Source organism: Meleagris gallopavo, chromosome 1 (genome assembly GCF_905368555.1).
Source record: "Meleagris gallopavo chromosome 1, MGAL_WU_HG_1.1, whole genome shotgun sequence".
Lineage (NCBI taxonomy): Eukaryota > Metazoa > Chordata > Aves > Galliformes > Phasianidae > Meleagris > Meleagris gallopavo.
This window is the reverse complement of record NC_139404.1, coordinates 10,775,176-10,796,494: the sequence shown is the minus strand read 5'-3', so window position 1 is coordinate 10,796,494 and position 21,319 is coordinate 10,775,176. Positions and strand designations below refer to the sequence as shown.

Here is a 21,319-nt window from a genome sequence, read left to right as displayed (position 1 = left end):
CCAAATGCTATCATGCTTTGACTTCTGAATTCATTCTCTGCTTCTCCTACTCTTATCAGGAATGAAATACACAAGAACTCTGTTCAAAGTGCACTATAAATTTCAAGTTGCAAAGACTCATTCAGATCTGGGTTCTCTTTTTCTCATTATTTCAGTGAGCTTTCAATAAGCTACATCACTGATTTGGGAACTATTTTTCAGAACTGTATACATATATATGGTACTGAAATTCTGAGGAAATTTATTAAGAAAAATTAGGTAAGCTTCAATTTTTGGAACTTCTCTAGCTGTAGATCACTATAGTGAATTACTAAGTACCGTTTTAAAGAAACTGTATTACAGCTACAGTTCAGCAAGACAACCTTTTGGCACCTACACCAGCTGTTGCAATAAATTTAAATATAAAAAGCAAAAAACACCACCATATTTTTCTTACAAAACAGATTCATCAGAATTATTGTAACATTGCAAGTCATGCATGTAGGTTTAATTAACAATAATAAAATGTAACTATAATAAATAAAGATGTTAGATTACATAGAAACTTGACTTTCTGTATTTTTTTTCTACAACTTATCTTTCTTTAGTCAACAAAATCTACAGCTTTGTCTATAAAATCATAGAATCATAGAATCTTAGAACGGTCTGGGTTGAAAAGGACCTTAAAGATCATCTATTTTCAACCCCCCTGATATATGTAGGGTCGCCAACCATCAGACCAGGCTACCCAGAGCCACATCCAGCCTGGCCTTGAATGCTTCCAGGGATGGGGCATGCACAACCTCCTTGGGCAACCTGTTCCCAACCTGTATGAAAAACTTCCTCCTAATACCTAACCTAAACCTCCCCTCTTAGTTTAAAACCATCCCCCCCTTGTCCTATTAGTGTTATGGACTGTAAGATGAAATCTCTTCAGGAGGATAACTGTGTTCAAATAGAACTCTACCAAAGAGAGGGTCTGCTATATTGTACTGCTGTATTTTTCAGAATTGTTCATTTCTACCTATTTTCTATAAAGGGAGCAATGGAAAAGTATCATCCAATGTAGGTGCTTTAGAAAGTGTCTGCATGTAGATGGGAGAATAATCAACTGCAACACAAAATAAATCAACATAACTTCTCCATAGTGTGTGTTTCAAATGATTCCAGAGACCATCTTTACCTCTCCTAGTAAAGCACACTAGTTTTTTTATCAATTTGTCAAAATCTGAAGGTGCATTCTGTTTACATAGCCTGGCTCTTCATAATTCCTGTTTGTCATTTAGCCTGCAGAGAATTAAAAATGCAAAATAAACACTTATTTCATTTTGCTTTTGGCTGCAGTTGAGCTGCTCTGACTTGCCAAGAATATAACTTGTAAAAATGTAAAAAAGTGTATGTATGTGGATATGTATGTAGAGTATAACTTACTGTAGGGTCTTTGCCAGCCATTTTGCACTCTTCAACCTTGTTTGCTGATGCTGGCCACCAAATCTGTAAGGAAAAAAATAAAATTAAATAACATAATTATTACATAATTTATTTTTTAAATAACAAAGAAAAAAATATTAAGTTGCAGAATTTACATTAATAAGTTAATACTTTGGATATTTTTTACACTTTGATTAGAAGATTTTTCACCTATAAGTAATTTCTGTCTCAGAAGGCGGTAAATGAAATAAAGACTCAGGTCTTTGGCTGGTAAAAGTTACAATTATATATTAAATTAATTAAGTTATAATTAAGCTATACGTTAACAAGTTAAGTTATAAGTTAATCAATTTATGTATTTTTCCTCTAAATAAGTAAGATTCTTCATCATCATCATCATCATCCTTTTTTTTTTTTTTTACTTTATTGAACTTCTATAAATTGTTAACAGTGAAAACTTGAAGTCAAAAACACAGTAAAAACAACTCTTGTCAGAATTATTAATTTTTATCAGTAAAGGTTTGCATATCTTATCCTGATTAAAAACTTAAGATTTCTGGTTGATTTCTTGGTTTCTTTTCAAGATTTCCTGCAACACAGATAGCATTTTGACAAACATCACTATGTCTGAATATTTATCTGAGCTATACTCAAACTCTTATGAGCATCTTCTGTTATTTATCTTGATTTTGGTGTAGAAAAGACATCCCTTAGAAATTTCCATCTGTAAATTTAATAAGTAACATGATCTGATAACATTTAGCCTCAAGATAACATAAATAATAGCATTAAAATTTCTCTCTACATGTAAACATATATATTAATATACATATGTTATGCAGAGAGTTACAAGTTCATACCTGTATATATATATATATATATATATATATATATATATATATATAGTGCTTCAAAATAGCATAAAATTAATAAAGTGAATTTGTTATAACAGTAAATCAACTAGAGAAAGAATGTGTGGAACTGCAGAGACTGTTTATGAGCACGATATTGGGTGATCACAATCACTGCCAGAAAACATTGGGTATTTTGCTTCTTTCTGATTTTCAGAAATTTTATTTTGGGCTTTCAATGTCTAGATTGACCGTTGAAATATTTCATAGTGCTATAATGCAGAATTTATGCCATAAAAGCCTTTGTACCTTACAAACTGTGAACAAAGTCAGAAGCAACCTGTTAAGAGTATGCAGTGTATGACATGACCCCTTCCAGACCAGGCTGGCAGAATCACTGTGAGACCTAAACTAGTAAGAAGGCCACAGCAGCCACTTCTAACCAAAGTAGGTATCTCCATTACAGATGTTTATTTCCATACCAGCAAAAGGAAGATAAACATACCAACACGCAAATGAGATTCAATTTAAATGTGTAAGGTAGAGAGTCAGTCAGATCAAACTCCCCACACAGTCATTTCAGGTAGACAGGAGTGTACAGAGGGTGATTCAGAGCAAAGCCTAATTCAAGTGCTCTTGAATCACCCTTCAGTAGGGCCTCCTATCTCTCTGCTGACACAATAAAGCCTTGACTCTTAAATATCAAACTTCCCTACCCCAACTTGGATCTCTGCCTTTTAACAGCCCTGAAGCTCAGTAATAAAGCCCATAGATTAATTTGGTATAACGAAGTATGTAGGATACATTTTAAGGTGCTGTTGTAGGTGTAATAACCTGAAGATAGGTGAGGCAAAGTCTGTAGAGAAGTAATTTCTCAACAGTCCACTTTATGGGCACACAGATATTTCTGCAGGCTGCTTATTTTAAAAGCAGAAAAGCCGGATTTGATTTACCTCTGGAAATAAAAAAAGGAGTCTCAAAATGTTTCACTATTAATTTGATTCCTTTAATAAAAACAGTGCCTAGTACAGGCTGGGGAGTTGTGACATAGAGCACAGAAAATGGAATCTCAGCAAGTGAGAGAAATATCCACAAAAGGAGTGAGATGAAGGTCCCACTGTCCAAAAAACACCAAGCTGGTGGTGTCTCAGCTATCCAGTTGAAGGCTAAGGTCCAACACAGCCATAACAAAGGCTGAAAAACAGTTCAGAGACTAAGTTTCAGTGTGAAAAACAGAAACAAACATAGCTGCAGGTTAAAGTCAGCTCTGTTCCCGTTGCTGTTTCCCTTTGGCCTGAAAATGATAGCACACACCATATTCTTCCTCGCAGTCTCTTTCCTTCTTTCTTTTTTTTTTCAAAGTGCATCTCTGAATTATCTTAAATCTTCAAGAGGAATGGAAACTATCAATCCATATAAGCTTTCCTTATGGGGCCAAGCCATGCTGAATGTCACTTCAAAACAAGTTAATAGTTGAAAACAATGGCTGAGGAGCAGCTGTACTAGCAGCTTGTTCATCTTGCATTATACATAAAACAAGTGCTAACAGTTCAGTAAGGTGTGGGCCTGGACTTCTGCCTACTGCAAACTAATGAATTACACATTTTTTGTCTTAAAAAGAAATGCATACAGTAAGGAAATCTTGGATTCTCAAAATAAATACTTACACTAAGAGGGTCCTGGCTTATATTATTGATATTCAAAGACAGAATGTGGTCTTTGCTGCCCACATAGATCCGATCCTGATCTTCATCCATTAATAATATCCTGTAATCCAGAGGACTGTGTGATATTCTGTGATATTCAGAGGTCTTAGTCCCTTGAAGCTCTGAAATAGTAAAGATAGGAAGTTTGCAAGTATGTTCAGTTGCCATTATCACTTCAAAACTGCAACACTTTTTAAATAAAAAAATCTTTGAACTCAACTAAGGCCAACAAAAGAAGAAAAACCTTTATCAGACATGTAGTAATAATACAATGGTTTAAATGCAATTCCCGGTTTGAATGCAAATTTTTCATATACTAAGTAACTACACATAGCTCATAAAAATCTAGTATTGCTGTTATTCAGTCATGTAATGAGTCTTTATTTTAATGGGCACAATTATTTACAGCTTTGGTTTTTAAGGAAGATCATATATTAAATTAATCAGTATTTTCAATCCATTTTGAAATTTATGACAGCACAGAATCCAAAAGTCAATACTATGCGAGAACAGTTTATTTGATATTCCTGACTGGGCTTCATTGACAATAGATTTTTGTTGTTTCCAAAGTCAATTTTTTTTCAGATTCATCACCATTCATGGGTTATTAAAAAAAAAAAAAAGGTTGAAAAAATATAAAAATATTTGATCAAGCCTAGATATGTTCATTTATTATGTTGTTTGCTTATTGGATTTGACCAAACTATCCAGAATATAGAACTAGTTCTTTTGTTGTTGTTGTTTTATTGCTTCACTTAAAACTTTCTTCAAGGAACTGAAGTGAAAAACATCCTTTGATCTCAGCAGTGCAGGATCAGGCCTGTTTCAGAAATAACACAAACATTTGTAATGTAAGTATTACTTGCTGTCCTTGAAAAAGATCAGTCTTCCTGTTTTTGCTTGGCCAACATATTTTGGCCTCCATTCAGATTAATTTTCTTCTCACTAATAATAGAAGGGATATTTCTCAAAAATTGATAATGGAAAACAACCAAAACTTTTATCAATTTTCTTGTATTTAAATGTTTGACATATTATTATGATGTGATCAGGGATATGTTCCCTCTGACTTTAACAGGGTGGCAAATACAGAATACAGAATACAGATGAGGTCTTCCTAAATTCATGGATCAGGCACTCAGCCCACATCTTATAAACAGTATATAAATTGAAAATAAGACTTGTCTCTGTTTCTAAGGCCTGTGGTTTTTTTTCGTTTTTGTGTTTGTTTTTCCCCTAACCCAAAATCAAGGTTTTTGTTCTAGCATCTTCTACAGATAAGGGTAGATAATTTATCAGAAATTAGCATATTAGATTTTCAGATGACTAGATTAATGTGGGCCAATAATATTTTGGAAAGCAAAACTCTCAAAACAAAAAATATTTCTGGATATTTACTCCACATTAAAAATAAAAAGGTCAGTAAATATATACTTCCTGCAAAACATATTTAGCTAGAAGTACATGTTTTTTCTTGGAGAGGAATTTTTGACAGGTTGGATACAACACAAAGGCAAACTCTGCAGTCCTGAAGAGGACTGAGCTATCTCTTTACTATAGAACTAATGATTGAAAGAACTCTTAACAGAATATGATTTTTATTGATAAATATGATACATAACCCTACTTAATTTTTGTATTGATTATTACATAGCTTCACAGAAAGATGAAAAATACCTTTGATGACTGAAAGATATGATGCTTTGATTGACTTAGACATGATAGCTTTCAAGAGCAAATGGTTTCCTACATGCCTTTATTTACGGCAATATTAAAAAGATCATTAATATTTCTATGTCACGTTTTGCTCAGCAAAAGTTAAACATTCAGTCAAGACACAGACCTACAGGCTGTGCTTTAAGAGTTTAAAATGAAACTGTAGTCATTAAATGCATATGAAAATTGACCATATAATTTTCAGAAATCTGTCTTCAGTCATTGAAAAATCAATTGTCTTACTCAATTTAAAAAATGTCTTTATGTAAACATTTAGTTGAGACTTTCAAAAGCACCTGGGAGACTCATTCATACTGCCATTAAATTTCAGGCCCTTTACTCCCTCTAAAATTCTCAGACTGACCTTTCGTAACATGTCTGAGAAGCTACTGCTCACCCTCTTTCCTGGGCGGGTTATTAACTTTACTGTAATGTCTGGCAGCTCTAACGTGAAATTGAACCATCTCATAACTGTATACTTGATATGCTAGAAAAGCACAGACAAACTGGGAAAGGCAGCAGTTTCCAGCACAACGTTGTGTGAATGTGAGCATATTGATTGCACTATGTAATGTCCTCCCTTGTAGCTTCAGTTAGAATAAACGGAATATTGAGTAAACCATGACTGACATGCAAATAGTAACAGATGCTTATTTTCCATAACTGCTACTTACAGAAACCCACTACTTTCCTGGATTTTTTAGCCTCTTTGTAAAGATAATTTTCTTTCTAAGGCATCTGAAGGGTACTTTGTTTCCATGAAGTTGCTGATAAGGGGAACACCTTATGACATGCCACTGGCTTATGAAGACTCAATGCCATGTCTATGACGGAAGGTAAACCCTTGAATTCAATAGAATACTGCCCTAAAATAAAGACTCTTGTGATTTATTACCTCTATTTCTTTCAGAGCTGAAGCTTATAGTTCATTGCCTAATAGAGGCCCCAATCAAGTGGGGAGGAAATTTATAATCTATAATTATTTTCTTTTCACTTAGCAAAATTTACCATGCAATCATCTACGGATGATGATAATAATTATTTTTAAATTCAATATCTAGATGCTGTTAATTAGAAAGTGCAGTGGCTTAAAAAATGCTGTAAGGCCTTCCCTTTTGTAAGATTTTGGAAAAAATGAGTTAAATATTTAGAGTTTTTTTGAAACATTTTATTCCCAGCTTTGTGAATTTACCTAGACATTCAAGGCAGTGAAGTCTCTAAGGAGAATAATGTCACAGACAGATCCTTGTGAATATTAATATTTTTCTATGGCAATCAAAGGGAAGATAATAATATATTATACATGCAAATAACTGCCATTACTTATGATGCAAGAATAACCTTTGTCCATCCTTCCTCACAGGTCAGTGAACTTGGCTTTGGTTTTCCTAGGATGATAATACCAATAACAAGTTGATTCCTACTATTAGAAATATGATATGGTTGAACAGCTCTTCTCTTTTGAGGAAAAACAAAAGCATCGATGAACTTTCTCCCCACAACTACTATTATTGAACTGCACTTTCTGGAGCTCCCAGTGACCAGGAGTTTTCTGTGTGCACAGAGTACAGCTTACTGAAAATTCGATTAGCACTCTTTAATTATCCTTCTAACCCACCACATAGAAGTTAATACAAATATTATGGAGAAAATGACTTGCTCTTGCAGAAGGAAAATATATATATTTGTGCTGTATCTATTGTTAACATCACAAAAGCCTTCGTAATGCTAAAAACACACTGTGAACAAAGGAAATTACAGCTATCAGAGACTGGAAATCCAGGAATATGGAGATATCTCCTTCCACAGACAAACACAGTCTGTTATACCTGAACTATCCAAACTGCACGTGTACTTATGGTTCACTTATCAGGCAGTCCTCTGAATGCCACATTTCATTACTTGACATGACCCTTCTAGCACTTCTTATTTCACATTCACTGGTGTTTAAAAACATAACCTGACCTTCCTAATGTAAGGGATATAATAATCCCCAATGTGTAAAATAAAACAAACCTTAATGTGACTTCATCAGTATAAATCCTATACTAATATGGATGTTTGATGCATACACTACTAAAACTAATGCAATATTTAGTGACACCTTCCTATGCAACCAACCCCAGTCCATGTCCAAGGCACTGAGTTTATCCACAGATAAGATTTGGATGGGTGATCAGAGAGTGCATGTCAGTTTCTCAGTGTTCAACTGTCTGTGGGTTTCCAGGCTGGCACAGTTTCTTTGAGCCAATCTAGGATGATCTATCAAGCTTTTAATTTAGGATCCCCTGTGGTAAAGTACAAGAAATAATATGTTTTCCTACTCCTTCTTGTTGGCACAGGAATTAATCCTCAGAAGCTTTCTTTATGGGGAAGCTTCAGAGGAGAAGCACAGATTTAGACATTAAAAAAAAAAAAAATAAAAAAAAATGAAGTATAATAAAGTAGAGCAATGGATTTACACAAAACATTGAAGAGGAGGAATCTAGATTTCCGGAGAAAGGTTCACAACAGGGAATCTCTACTGCCCAAATTGGCACAGATTTTACATAGCCACAGTGATTTGAAAGTGAGGAAAACTGCACTGTTTTCTTTTATTCTCTTATGAGTTGTGGATGCCACCAGCAGCAGGCTGTGTGTGCATCCAGCAGTAGGCTTGAACACATTAGCCCCGACTTAATGAGACTGAAAGAGCCTCTTAAGTCTCATTATACCATTAGTATGTGCCAGCAAATGTGCCAGCCCATGCCAAATGTGAGACTGCAATATAAAATCTCAGCTTCTACAAGCAGGAATAGAACAAATTTTCCATCTCTTTTTTTTTTTTTTTTTTCTTTCTCAAGAAATAAATACTTCAGTAGAATGATGTTTTTGCTTATAGTATCTAATGGAGATGGCACCAATTTACTCCTCAATCACGACTGAACACATGAAAAAATGATTTATTCATGAAGTTAAAAAAAAAGTAAAAAAAAAATATTTTAAAAAGAAGAAAGCCAGAAGAAAGGCTCTTTTAAGTTATATTTTTAACATCTTCCATCCTATTCCGCATTAACTAACTTAGCTGTTTTCTACCCTTCTAGCAGAAATGACTGGAAAAGAAGTATTTAGAAGATATAGGATTTCGTAAGATCCTAATGATTTTAACTATTATTTCTTGCCCTTATTTCTGATTTTTTCTATAATATAAGGAAGTAGAAAAAATTTATTATTTTTTACAGTTCACAACTGCATAAAAGTACGCTGTTTATAATATTGCTTTCCAGCTATGAAATGATACACTGTGACTACTTGTTTATGTTTGCAAAGAGAACACAGTCCGCATATTTCCTTCCCAAACCTTCAGAATGTGTCACCTTTGCTCCATCAATATACCTATTCTGTAAAAAACCTGTATTGATTCCTTTCACTTAAGGGAGTGAGAGACCTGCTAAAGTGTTCTGCTGTAGCTGTTGCTGTGTTCAAACTACAAACCAACCCTCAGCCCACTCCCAAGTGAAGCTGATTATAAATGGGTCCAGAGTTGTTTGGTCAAAGAGCCATCAGCAGCCAGATGTGCTCCCTGTCAGTCCCTTGTGTGCCTTAACCACTCGGGGCCCAAAAAGCTCAGGTGGACCTTTGACCTTTTCTTTCTGTCTTTATCTCTTCTTCACACATTAGAAGTCTTGCCACTTTTTAAAACTCTGTTAGAAGGAAACTTGCCTTTTTCTAAAAGAGGCAATAGGCTTATTAGAACTGGAAATTGTGAGCACACTTGCTAGCTTCTGACTGTCTGAAAGGCTTTGAGTTTCGTTTTTATCTCAGAAAAAAAGAAAGAAAAAGAAAAAGAGAAAGAAAAAGAAAAAGAAAAAGAGAAAGAAAAAGAAAAAGAAAAAAAAAGAAAAAAAAAGAAAAAAAAAAGAAAAAGAAAAAGAAAAAGAAAAAGAGAAAGAAAAAGAAAAAAAGAGTGAGTGTAAGGGAAGAAAATAGATTTACAAGTGCTCATAAAATCAGAGGCTAACTAATTAACAAGATCACTTGGAGGATAGGGAGGAAGGGAGTTCAGCAGTGCAGGTTGAAACAAGAGCCCTCTTTGCCCAGAGCTAAAACATATAATTTGCTAGGAGGAAACTTAAAATGCTGCATTTGGAATGAGGATAAATAACATGGAAATGTCAACTGTATGTAAATGTGATCCAATCTCACTGTACAACTTGAATACTTCTTAGTATGTTTGCTAAATAAGTTGAAAATGGAATTTACATATTACTGGTCTATGATAATGAAGTCTTTTATAAATAGAAATAATAGTGCCAAGGTGAAGTCTTTGGAGAATGAGGCCCAGAGATCTAGCGTGTCTGAAGCACAATCTGTCACCTTGGGCAGCTCAACATACACATTAGGAGCAGTAAAACGCTCAATAGCTCTTTGTGAAGGGGGACCATGTGTTGATAGGAAAACACATACCAGTTAATAGTTAACTTTAAGCAGATCATTCACATATGTCTATACATGATTCCCTTTTTCACAGAACACGCAGAAGTCCCAAAATCCTGGTAACATGGATTATTAACCTGCTTTTGTTGGGGATTTTCAAAATTTATTCTGAAAGGCTAATCACTTGTGAAAGAGCTGCTTTATTATGCTTTTCTTAATATTTCTTCCACAACTATCAGAATGTTTTCCTCTTAGATTTGCTGAAAAAGGACAGGCAGACCCTCTGAAGTGTGGGCAGCTGCCAGTTTTGAACAGGAGGAATGTGCTTTCTAAGCAAAGAAATGAGAGAAAGTCACTTGCTTCTGCGTGGCAAATTGCAGCAGCATAGCTCTGTGGCACATTCATCAATGTACCATATTCCATCAGGTTAAGTGCATTTTTATTGCAGCTTTATATTATGAAGAACAGACAGTATTAAAATGCTGGCTTGTTTTTTTCTTTCTTTTTGATTTACAGAGATATTGTCATGATGAAATCATACCACATTCCACAACAGAACCTGGAAAAACATCAACATTTTCCAAACTGCAGTTGCATAGCAATTCCAAGTCTTGCTAAAGATTCCAATATTGAGATTCCTTCATTGAAAATTATGCATGACCACCCACACCCTTCAGCCACACATCTTCATATGGCTACAGACTCTTCAAGGCATAATGTTCATCCACTTATCTCACAGTAAACATGGAATAACCCCTCTGAAATCTCTATAGATATTTAAAAAAAAAAAAGCTGAAATGTAGCCTTCTTATTTTTTAATAGGCAGAGTGCAGTTATAATTGTACTGGTCATCAACTTCATTCCTTAGGATGACTTGAGGGGAAGAAGGGGTGTGCGTGTGTATGTGTGTAGGCTGCTGAGGTAGCCATGTTGGATGGCAGCCCTCTCTATGCCTTGTGTAGAAAGTTAACTGCTCTTCAGAAGTTGTATACTTTGGAGTCTGCTCACAGTAATGAAGACTTGACTCTTGCTTCTTTTTGAGACAAATGGAGATGAGGGGTCCTTGCCACCTTGCCTAAGGCTCCACAAAGAGAACTACTCTCATTCTCTAGCCTGTGTGCATGTGGTGGCTTTCCCACTGGCATCTGGTATGTTTTTGTTTTTTGTTTTCCAGATTCAGAAGTGAGAAGCTTTAGGCTGCCAAATATTGCAATAGTTTTGACATGAAGTGAGTTAAAAAAAATCAACACATCCATGGAGAAGTCAGAAAAATTTCACTGAGTAGTAAATCTTTTCATTGTAATTTCTTGTGTCTCCTTGTTCTCTCCCTTTTTTATTTTATTTTTTTCCCCAAATGAACCAGCAATTACATCACTGGAGGAAAGGCTATGATTCCTTATGTGATCCTCATTCACATACAGACTGGCCAACTGAAGCCTTTACTGCATACAGACATGAAAACTCTTTGATCCATGTTTAAAAAAAGATATGAGAAATGGAAGAAATGGAATTATTAGGATCGTCCATCTAAAAAATGGTTTAAGACTTAAAACAGTGCTATTCCTTACTAAAAACTGGCAGAAACATGAGACTCACGAGAACTGTTCTCCCCATTTGTTCATCTTCACCCCTTTTATCTCTGGAAGGAGAAAGAGGTCTGGGTGGACTTTGTACTAGTTTTGCATCTCATTCATGCTGCTATTATTTATGATAAAAGTAAACCTTTTTAAGTTTAGGTTTGAGTATCTATTTGCTCCCCATAAATGGGAGACAGCTTAGGGCAGCTGGGATATTTTTGCATGTCAGGGAGGGAAGGAGAGGAGCAGGGAGAGTGTAAGTAAGGTTGAATGAAAGGTAGGACATTTTACTGCTAGAACTGTCTCTACAATTTTACCTTTCTGTTTCAGTGCAATATTGTTCTTTGGAGTTTTTCTAATGAATATAATGAAGATATGTTTTGTCCCTCACAAAGCTTGACAAAGGCAGCCACTCACAAAAAGTGCAGTTTTTCAGGGGATAATACATTTTCATTGAACACTCATGGAGAACTGAAATAGAGAAATATCGAATATTGCAAAATCTTCAGCACCTTAAATAATTAAAGTATAATACTGGTCTTTTAAATTATTTTCTGACTGAGAAACTTTTCCACTTCAAGTCAAATGGAGAGTCTTTACTTTTCTCTCCATGCATATTGTTGCTATGCAGCAGAATTATGGCCAGATAAAATAAAAGCTTATTGAGAAAAAAATAGCTCAATTACTGAAATGTCATATTATGAGTTCTGTAATAAAATACGAAATCCCTTCACTGTGGTGAGATAGAAGAACTCGTTTCATTATATTTCTTTTGCTCCTTCAAAGAGCAACCTCCTCAGAGATTCAGCCAATCTCTCCATATCTAGGATTGGCATTACTGCCCATGCTGCAGTAATCCCTATTTTTATTGATCCACAGAACTTCAGCTGTGTTCTGAGCCATGCCACATTATCCACAGATTTCCTTCAGAGGTCACTTCCTGCCCTTATTCTGAGTAAAAAGGGAAGCTTAGTATATTCAGGCTTGGTTACAATTTCATTATTACTATTATCGTTCTAATCAAATTAGGATTAGCTAACAGGCAAACATCAGACATAAAAAGATCAAGCTAAATCCCAAGTGCTTAGCTTCAATTCATTCTTCAATAAAATAATGTTAAATTTACTCAGCCATGAGCTGAGTAAGGTTTAGAGGGCAGTATTTCACATTCAAAAGAATTTCACTAATAAATTCATTTCAATGGACTGGTAAATTAATGGGTGATACTATTAGACTTTGTCAATACTGAATACAGAGGGTTGGTAAAAAAAATCATCAATATTAAAATAAAGAAACAGATACGTGGGATGGTGGCATGACACAACTAGGTAAGCTGCTGCTTTCTATTTTAGAGTATTTTCTTGTTTCCTTTAAGTGTCAGTATGTCAGTAGACGATGTGTATGTATCTGTTGTCTGTATATTTGAGAATTGTCTCTATATACTGTTTATAGTGTTACCAACTTAGAAAGTTACCAAGCTACACTTTACATCTCAGAAAGATGAAGGAAGCACATATCCTTTCTGCACTATGTGAGAAAACAAAGCAGCTGGAGGTTAACAAATGGCATCCCTCCTTCAGTGAACCTTCAATGAACCTCTACTCCAGCATGCTGCCAGATGGGTCATTATACTGGAGATAACCAACTTTATCAAGACAGAAAGCCACACTCGATTCCAGAGTTCTTTCACAGTTCTATTTACCCCAACCTCCTCTTGACATTTTTACCTCTAGAACAGAAATATGAGAATAGTAGAAAACTTCTCCACAATATTCTTCATTTCATTTACTACATTTATGTGTTGTTCTTTATGGTTAATTCATCCCTTGTAATTTAGTTTGGTCTCTTTGATTTTGCATTCAAGAGGAGAGGCCACCCAGCATTTTGCATTGAAAGAAAGCAAGCTGTGTTCAGGACGTGGGTGTTTGAAAGGTTTCCTGAAGTCAAGGAACTCTTGGCTTGTGAGAAGAGTAAAGGCAGTCTACCTTTAAATATTTCCCTTATTTATGAATGTATATATTAATATATGTATGAATGTATATTAATATCTATCCATTCCTATCAGAATAGCCATGTAGTTACATCAGATTGCATATTGATATTTTTTCCAAATAACTTGATATCATAAACTGCTTCACTAAACACTAAACAGGGTTTGGTCATGTCTCCCAGCGGATTTCAGAGGTTGGACACAACTGGAAGTTATTAATTTCATCATCAGTGGGACTATGTTCTCTAAACTCTCTGATTGTTATGAGTATTTTCAGTGGTTAATTATGACAGGATTTTTTCCTTAATGTCAACTTCAGCAACCATATGTTTCCAAAAGTGTGCAGTGAATACCATTTTATTTATGCCTACTATATTTCCCTATGGATTTGGAAGCTGAATGGTGGTCTGTGACTATTAGGTGCCTTTTACAAGATGTGGTTGTTTCTATTGCTGGCTCAGTTGAAGTGAAAGAGTGTTACATCCATGCTCTATGGAGGGATGTGTTCAGTAGGCAGCATGCTTGCTGTTTAAACACACTGAACATAACCATATTTCATTCTTTTTCACACCATGAAGACTGACACAAAGAGTGAATTTAGGAGCACATTCCAGAGCTGCATGCTACCATCAATCTTCAAGTGATCACCAGCTGGTATTTGGGTGCACAATAAAAGTCATGTTTACTGGGCTCAGCCTGGTGGATTAGAGTCCACTCAGCTCTAAATCCCACCCTAATGGTATTTTGCTTTTTGACTTAAGACTTGTCACATAAACATATGAGTTACATATGTAAAGTGGAGTTAACAGTTTACTGTTTACTTGACTGAATTGTTTTTGGGTAGTATTTAGTAATGTACAAAAGACTTTGAAATTAAATGAAATAGCTGGAGGAAGTTATTTCAAGTGTGTTTCACATGCAAAAAGGGAGATTTTTTTTGTTTGTTAATGTTTTAAGTCCAGAGTCTTCAGGCGTAATAAACTCGGCCAAAACTCTGGTTTGGATTTAAGAGATAACTTTTATGCTTTTCTGTTTAGATTTCATCTGAATGGGAATCCGTTTAAATAAACAAATCTTCTGCAGTCACTCACTCCATGTTTAAACTAGACTTGCCATATTTATTCAGTAGGATGACCATCTACTATTTGGCCTAAAGAAGGGAAAACTATAAGGATTGCCCCCTTTCCTTGTCCACAGATATCAAAAAGTTTTTGAGAAAAGCTACATGTTTATATTCAACTCTGAGTTATAAATAATCTCATGACCAGATCTGCACCACTTCTAGATAATTTTTTTAGGCTCTAAGAGGAGTCATCTTTTAGTTCACTTGGGTATGCTGAACAACAGCAAAGAGAAAAATGAAGTTAAATGGTAGCTTCAGTTAAAAGAAAAAAAGGTCCAAGAAAAGTAACATATTCTGCTGAAGTATTTTATGGATCTCTTACAGTTTCAGCACAGAAAGGAATGAAGGACTGAGAGCATTCCAAAAAGAAAGGGTATTTAGACTCTTGGTAGACTAAAATTGGCACACTGCAAGAACAGGATTAGAAGTGGTAGTGGATAGGTGGATAGTACAGGATAGAAGTCAACCACGGTCAACCACTTAGATTTGTAGTAAACTATTAATTGTACTAGAGGATGATGCAACTGCCCTCAATACATAACTCTGTGTACTTGATTCTGAAATAAAACAAAATTATACTAACTTTAAAGGTAACTTTATGCCAAAATTCAGAGATTGATTCCTTTGTGTATGTCTTATACTCGTATATTGGAGGCACAAGCAACATAATGTGACTGTTCATTTAAAGTATAGTATAAGAACACCAAGAACAAAGGAGATTTGTTTCATGGACAGAAAAGGGAACTATAAGTCAGAACTCCCGGGCACTTGCTCTCTGACCTTGAACAAATCTCTCACTCTCCATTTATGCCCATCTAACCATCTGCTATATGTTCTGCTATATCACACTTACCTGCCTTTGAGAATTACTATCAAGTTCAGTTAATGCATGTTTAAAAAAAAAAAAAAAAGAAGGAAAGAAAGGAAAGGAAAGGAAAGGAAAGGAAAGGAAAGGAAAGGAAAGGAAAGGAAAGGAAAGGAAAGGAAAGGAAAGGAAAGGAAAGGAAAGGAAAGGAAAGGAAAGGAAAGGAAAGGAAAGGAAAGGAAAGGAAAGGAAAGGAAAGGAAAGGAAAGGAAAGGAAAGGAAAGGAAAGGAAAGGAAAGGAAAAGGGAAGAGGAAAGGGAAGGGGAAAGGGAAAGGGAAGGGGAAAGGGGAGGGGAAAGGGAAGGGGAGGGGAAAGGGAAGGGGAGGAGAAGGGAAGGAAGGGAAGGGGAACAGAGGGGAGGGGAGGAGGGGAGAGGAGAGACATTTTTGTGTTCAAGGTGCTATTCTAATTCATGATTCTGCTAGTGATTTGAGCCTTTTGCGTAATATATTTAAATCACTCAATTTTACAAGTACATATGCTTCAGTGTTTTTGTCTCTTACAAAGTAATACTGCTTAATGCAGAATTCATTTCAGCTCCATTAAATAGTGTCACAAATTCTACTGTAATAGAAAGGAAATCTCCACAAGAGAGAATCATTTTCCAATATTTTGCTCCTAATTTCCATTCTCAACACCACAAAAATCAACAGAGATCTATTGGTATAAAATATGCCTAAAGCATTAGAAATAAGTTCTTAACTCTCCAAGCAAAACCAGCTTTCAGAAACAAATTATCCAAATTTAGCAAATTTACCAGTTGGCTGCAAATGAAATTCCAAAAAATGTTGAAATATGAGCTCATGGTGAGAAATGACCTAGAAGTACAGACCACTGGACTCTACTCCTGCTATTACAGCTGAACTGGAGAACAGACAATAGTTCTTAGTTATGTGATTCTCAGCTTTGCAATGTGTCAGACTCTCACTCTAGTAGTGCAGCCCCATGGGGGAACTTAGAAGAGCACAAGTCTCTAGCTTGTTGGAAGAATATTACGGACATCAAGCCTTTCTGTCTAATGCTCATGACTATCACAAACCCTTGGGTGCATGTTGGTAGGGCCTACTTATGCATCTCAGGCTTGTGAAAGGATTTAGGCTGAGAAACACTTCCGTGTTGACAATCCAATCCAAAGACACAGACAGTACTGAATATGTTCAGTGGTACAGCTTTCAGCAATGAATATTTCTGATTATGAGTGAGGCTGGATTTTCCTTTAATTAATATCCTGAACTTAGGTTGTTAATTCCCAGCTAGATGCCAGTTTAGATTAAAAAATGTTATGCTGGTTATTTTTCATGTTATTCTTCCTTCCTACTTCCCTTACTTGAACTTTTGGTGTGTCTCTACTATTGTCATCTCTTCTACAGTTAAACCTAGTACAGCAATGACATTTTACCTTCCAAAATATGACTATCAAAAGGATTCACCAATAGCTGTTATTTCATAATAAAGAAAACAATTTGGAGTTTGATGAAACATTTTCCATTTTGTTCTTCAGTCTGTTTCTCATAAGCCATCCTTGAATAGTCATGCAGATGTGATGTGGTTACAGTCAGACATCTAGTGCCTGATCCAAATTAAAAGAAGCAAAGACAGATGATCTAGACTTTTCACTGTTTGACAAACAGCCTGTCCCTTTATCAAGCCAAATCAATGCACAGTTTTCTGAAATAAAGAATAGTGACTCATGAACTAAACACATTAGTCCACATTGATTTCAGTTTGTCCTCTGTCATTTATTTCAAACTTCTTGCAGGTTCTTTTCTTCCTTCCTTCCTTCCTTCCTTAGAATCATAGAATTGCTCAGGTTGGAAAAGACCTTAAAGATCACTGAGTCCAACCACGAACTAACCAAACTACCCTAATTCTAACTCTAGCCCTCTGCTAAATCATGTCCCTAAGCACCACCCTGCCCTTCCCTCCCCTCGTCTCCTGCCCCCTCCCCTCCCTCCTTTCTTCCCTGATTAGGAAAGAGGCCCAAATAGTTCACTCAGACTAGACATTTAACATTTAGGAGACAACACTAGAAGTAAAAGTGAATCTTCAGTAAGATAAAAATTGAACAAAGGTGTTTTTTTTGGTTTATCTCTTTCTTCAAAGATCAACTGTGACAGTGATAGTTAAAAAAAAATCAATAAAAATCTGAAAACTGTTAACTAAGGGTTTTGTTTGTTTCTTCATTTCAATGGTGGAGTTTTTGGCCATGGAAATGAAGAAGATTTGATTCCTCGTATGTTGAATATAAAATTGCATCACAACTTCCAACCAGGACAAAAGAAAAACACCCCCCCCAGACGAGAGTGTGATTGCCATGACACATTAACTTGCTGGATTTATAATCTTAGAAGGCAAGTGACACTTGAGGAAAGGAAGGAAGTGAAGGCAATAAAATATCTGCAATTTGAATACATTTACATTTATTTCTTGATAACATTAAATGCTGTTTAACATCCCTCTGCCCGTCACACGCTAGGAAAATGCAAAGCAAAGGTCCTGGAAACTCCATTTATAGAAGCAATCAGAAAGGGACTTTTCATAGAAGTAAAAAATATTCATGAATAAATGCAAGTTCAGTCAGGCTGCATGTCATTGATATTTACAAGCTGTTCACAAAGAACACTGCACAGATCTTATAATCAGTGCAGTTTCTGTCCTTCATTTCTGCTTTCTTTCCTCCAGCTCTCTAATAAAGGTACTTTTAGCTGGTATGAAATTGCGGGCATCAACTGAAGTGACAGTTCGGGTACAAGCATGAACAATACTATGCTTCCAAAATTTGGGTGGCATTTGTTCCGCAAAATTATAAAATGTAGTTTCTATACGACCATTCTGTGCACTGGTTCACAAATTATTTGTATTCAGCAAAAAATCTGCTTAAAGTAGCTGACTTTACCTATTCAGTTACAAAATACGATATTTTAATCTGCCGGCAAGATTACTTATGGCTATTGTGTTATTCTAATTAAAATAAAGCCTATCAATTATTTTAATTAATAGTGATAGCATGTTGACGTGTCTATGGTGAATAAAAAGCGTAATTTGTTGGAACTGTATCTTCTGATGGAATGGTATTGTTACTCAGGAGACAGTACTTTGCTAGATTTAATTGAACAAAGAAAACTATGTCAATAGCCTTGGGAAAAACTTTCTAATCAGAAAAGAGCAAGCATTTCAACAAGCTTGCTTGTGTACTGAAAAAACCTAGAAGTAGAAAAGGCATAAAATAACTGCTGATGCCAGTTAAGATATGAGACCATAAAAAAATACATTACCACTCTGGAATAGACAAAGTATTAAAATATTCCCAGAATTTCATCTATTCATTACATGTCAAGCTAAAAAGCACTTAATTATAATGGGTGTGTGTGTCAGAATACAACACTGTGATAAGGGTCAGGATATTTCTGATTCCATATCATGCCATGGAAGATAATGTTCTTACATCTTCTCTCTGCTGGAGAATTCATTAAGCTGCCACATTTTTTCCTGTGTCTTCCCTCTAAAATGATAGTAAGCAGTTTCTCAAATACTTCCCTTTTAGCTGTCCTTCTCCAGGTTTTTCATAGTGAAAAAAACCACACATTTCTGGCAACAGGGACCTTTTAGATTAATGTGAGTTTGGCTGCTGACCAACTGCGCAACTGTGGGTGCATCATTTTAGTTCTCCATTTTTCCTTCTGGCTTTGGTCTCTCATGTTTATTAAGATCATAACCATCTCAAGACAGGGCACAATTTATGAATTTCTCTGCAGAAGGGCAGGGACAGCATGTTACATAACTGCAGTTTATTGCAATATTAATTCAAAAAAAGTTTTATGGTGGCTTAAAGGAGTTTGCATAAATGCTCTTTTCAAACTAGGTTTTAAATGGTGGCTTAGGCTGACAAAATTTAGGCTCCCAATACATGTTTCAAACAATCTCAGAGCAATATTCATTTAGGACACATTTCTTCAAGTTGCCTTCAGTTTGCTTCACTCTGCTAGGATCCCAGATAAATACATTAACATTGCTGTTGAATCACTCAGCCACATTAATGACTCAAGCCAAGGCAAAATCCTTTGTGGCAGTTAGGATTACAAACAATCTAAGCATCATCCTTCGGAACAAATAAACAAGCAAGGAATACACAGAAAAGTGATATGTAATGACTGCCTTTGAATATTAAGCAAGGCAGGTCAGTGGAAGGTCAAAGATCTTTTCAGTGAAGCACAAACCACCAACCCAAAGTCAGGATTGCCATTAGGTTAAAGCAAACCGGCAAACAGTGGAAGAGGAAGAAAGGCAAGTGCATTCTTTCAAAAACTGACAGCTTCATCATCCTTTCTGACTTGGCCAATACTTAGGCAATTAAGAGAGGGCTTAGCAAATCCACTTTAAGATTTCTAGGTTATCTGAAGGTAGGAACACAGTTTGCACCACTTTTTGTTTTTCGGTTAATACATTCTTATCACAAGAAGATGTGAATTTTCCCATATACAGATAGGGTAGGCTTCAGGAGGTCACGCAGTCTGTTGCAGGCATTTGCCTTTTAACTACTAGAAGCTCCTTATACTCTCACTAAGAAAGAAAAATTACTTAAACAGAGCAGGGGACAGCTTAGATTCTCTGAAGGGAGCTCTAGAGGAACCTGCCTTGAATTAATGAGTTGAAAAGGGGTCTAAAGAGATGAGGATCTAACTCCAATTTACTAATAATTCTCAGTTCACTTAATCTGCATAAGGGCACACATAATAGTATCAGTTTCCCCTTAGATATCAAGGCTGGTGGGAAGCATAAAAGATCATAGGCAATTTTTAAAACACCGGTTCCCATATGTCAGTGGTTCTATCTTTTTTTTTCCCTTTTATGTTCAAATGCTGCAATTCATTTTAATTCATACATCTTGACCTGTTACAAACTTGTAGGAGTCATTAGCAACAAGACAGTAACAAAGGGTAGCCTTAATTAATAAGCTTCCACCTTCCTTTTATGTCCCTGCAATGTGTTTATACATTTTCAGAGCTTAACTGTCCAATGTAGAAATTTACAGATGTGCTTGCTCCTATTGTAATCACTAAGATTCACAAGAGTACACCGAGACTGGTGGCTGTATTTTCAGCAGGACAAGTTAAAAGGTTAAAAGAAAATAAGAACTTTTAAGATTTTGAACAGGATACAAGAAAATAAGAGGCAAATTTTCATCAGCTACAGTTGTAATATGGCCTCCACTGAGGTGGAGCACTTACAGTTTAACTTAAAATATAAAAAAAAATTCTTAAAAATGCAAGTTAAGCATGTTTAATTGCTCTGTTGGACCAACCATTAATTACAGGTATAGCAGGAAAGAGAAGAAAGACAATCACATAGAAGGAAAAAAAAAAAAACCCAAATCCAAAACCAAGGAAATGAAAACATTAAGTTAGTTATTACTAAATGTGAATAGTCAGGTCAATGATTTAAAATGCATATCAATGTCTTACTGAGAGATAAGAAGATAAAGTTTAGCTGGATATTGTAAATATACCCTGGGTTGTCACAATTATGTTACTATCCCAGCAGAGGATACAATCAACAAGAATTAGGAGGGTCATGGAAGAGAAAAAAGATTTAAAAGAAGAGAGGAAAATATCACTTTAGAAATAAGATTGCCAACACAGATGAAAATTGGTTTGCATACTGTTT

At 35.5% G+C, this 21,319-nt stretch overlaps 1 protein-coding gene across 2 annotated transcripts in view; it reads right to left on the bottom strand.

Annotated features, from left to right (window-relative positions):
* Nucleotides 1–21,319, bottom strand: part of SEMA3C (semaphorin 3C) — a 121,996-nt gene that overhangs the window by 49,273 nt on the left and 51,404 nt on the right. For both annotated transcript variants that reach the window (XM_010728898.4, XM_085216446.1), the window contains exons 3-4: nucleotides 3,929–4,089; nucleotides 1,411–1,473 (exon numbers count right to left, since the gene is read on the bottom strand). In XM_010728898.4, coding sequence (XP_010727200.3) covers nucleotides 1,411–1,473; nucleotides 3,929–4,089 — 224 coding nt within the window. The remainder of the gene's footprint in view (nucleotides 1–1,410; nucleotides 1,474–3,928; nucleotides 4,090–21,319) is intronic.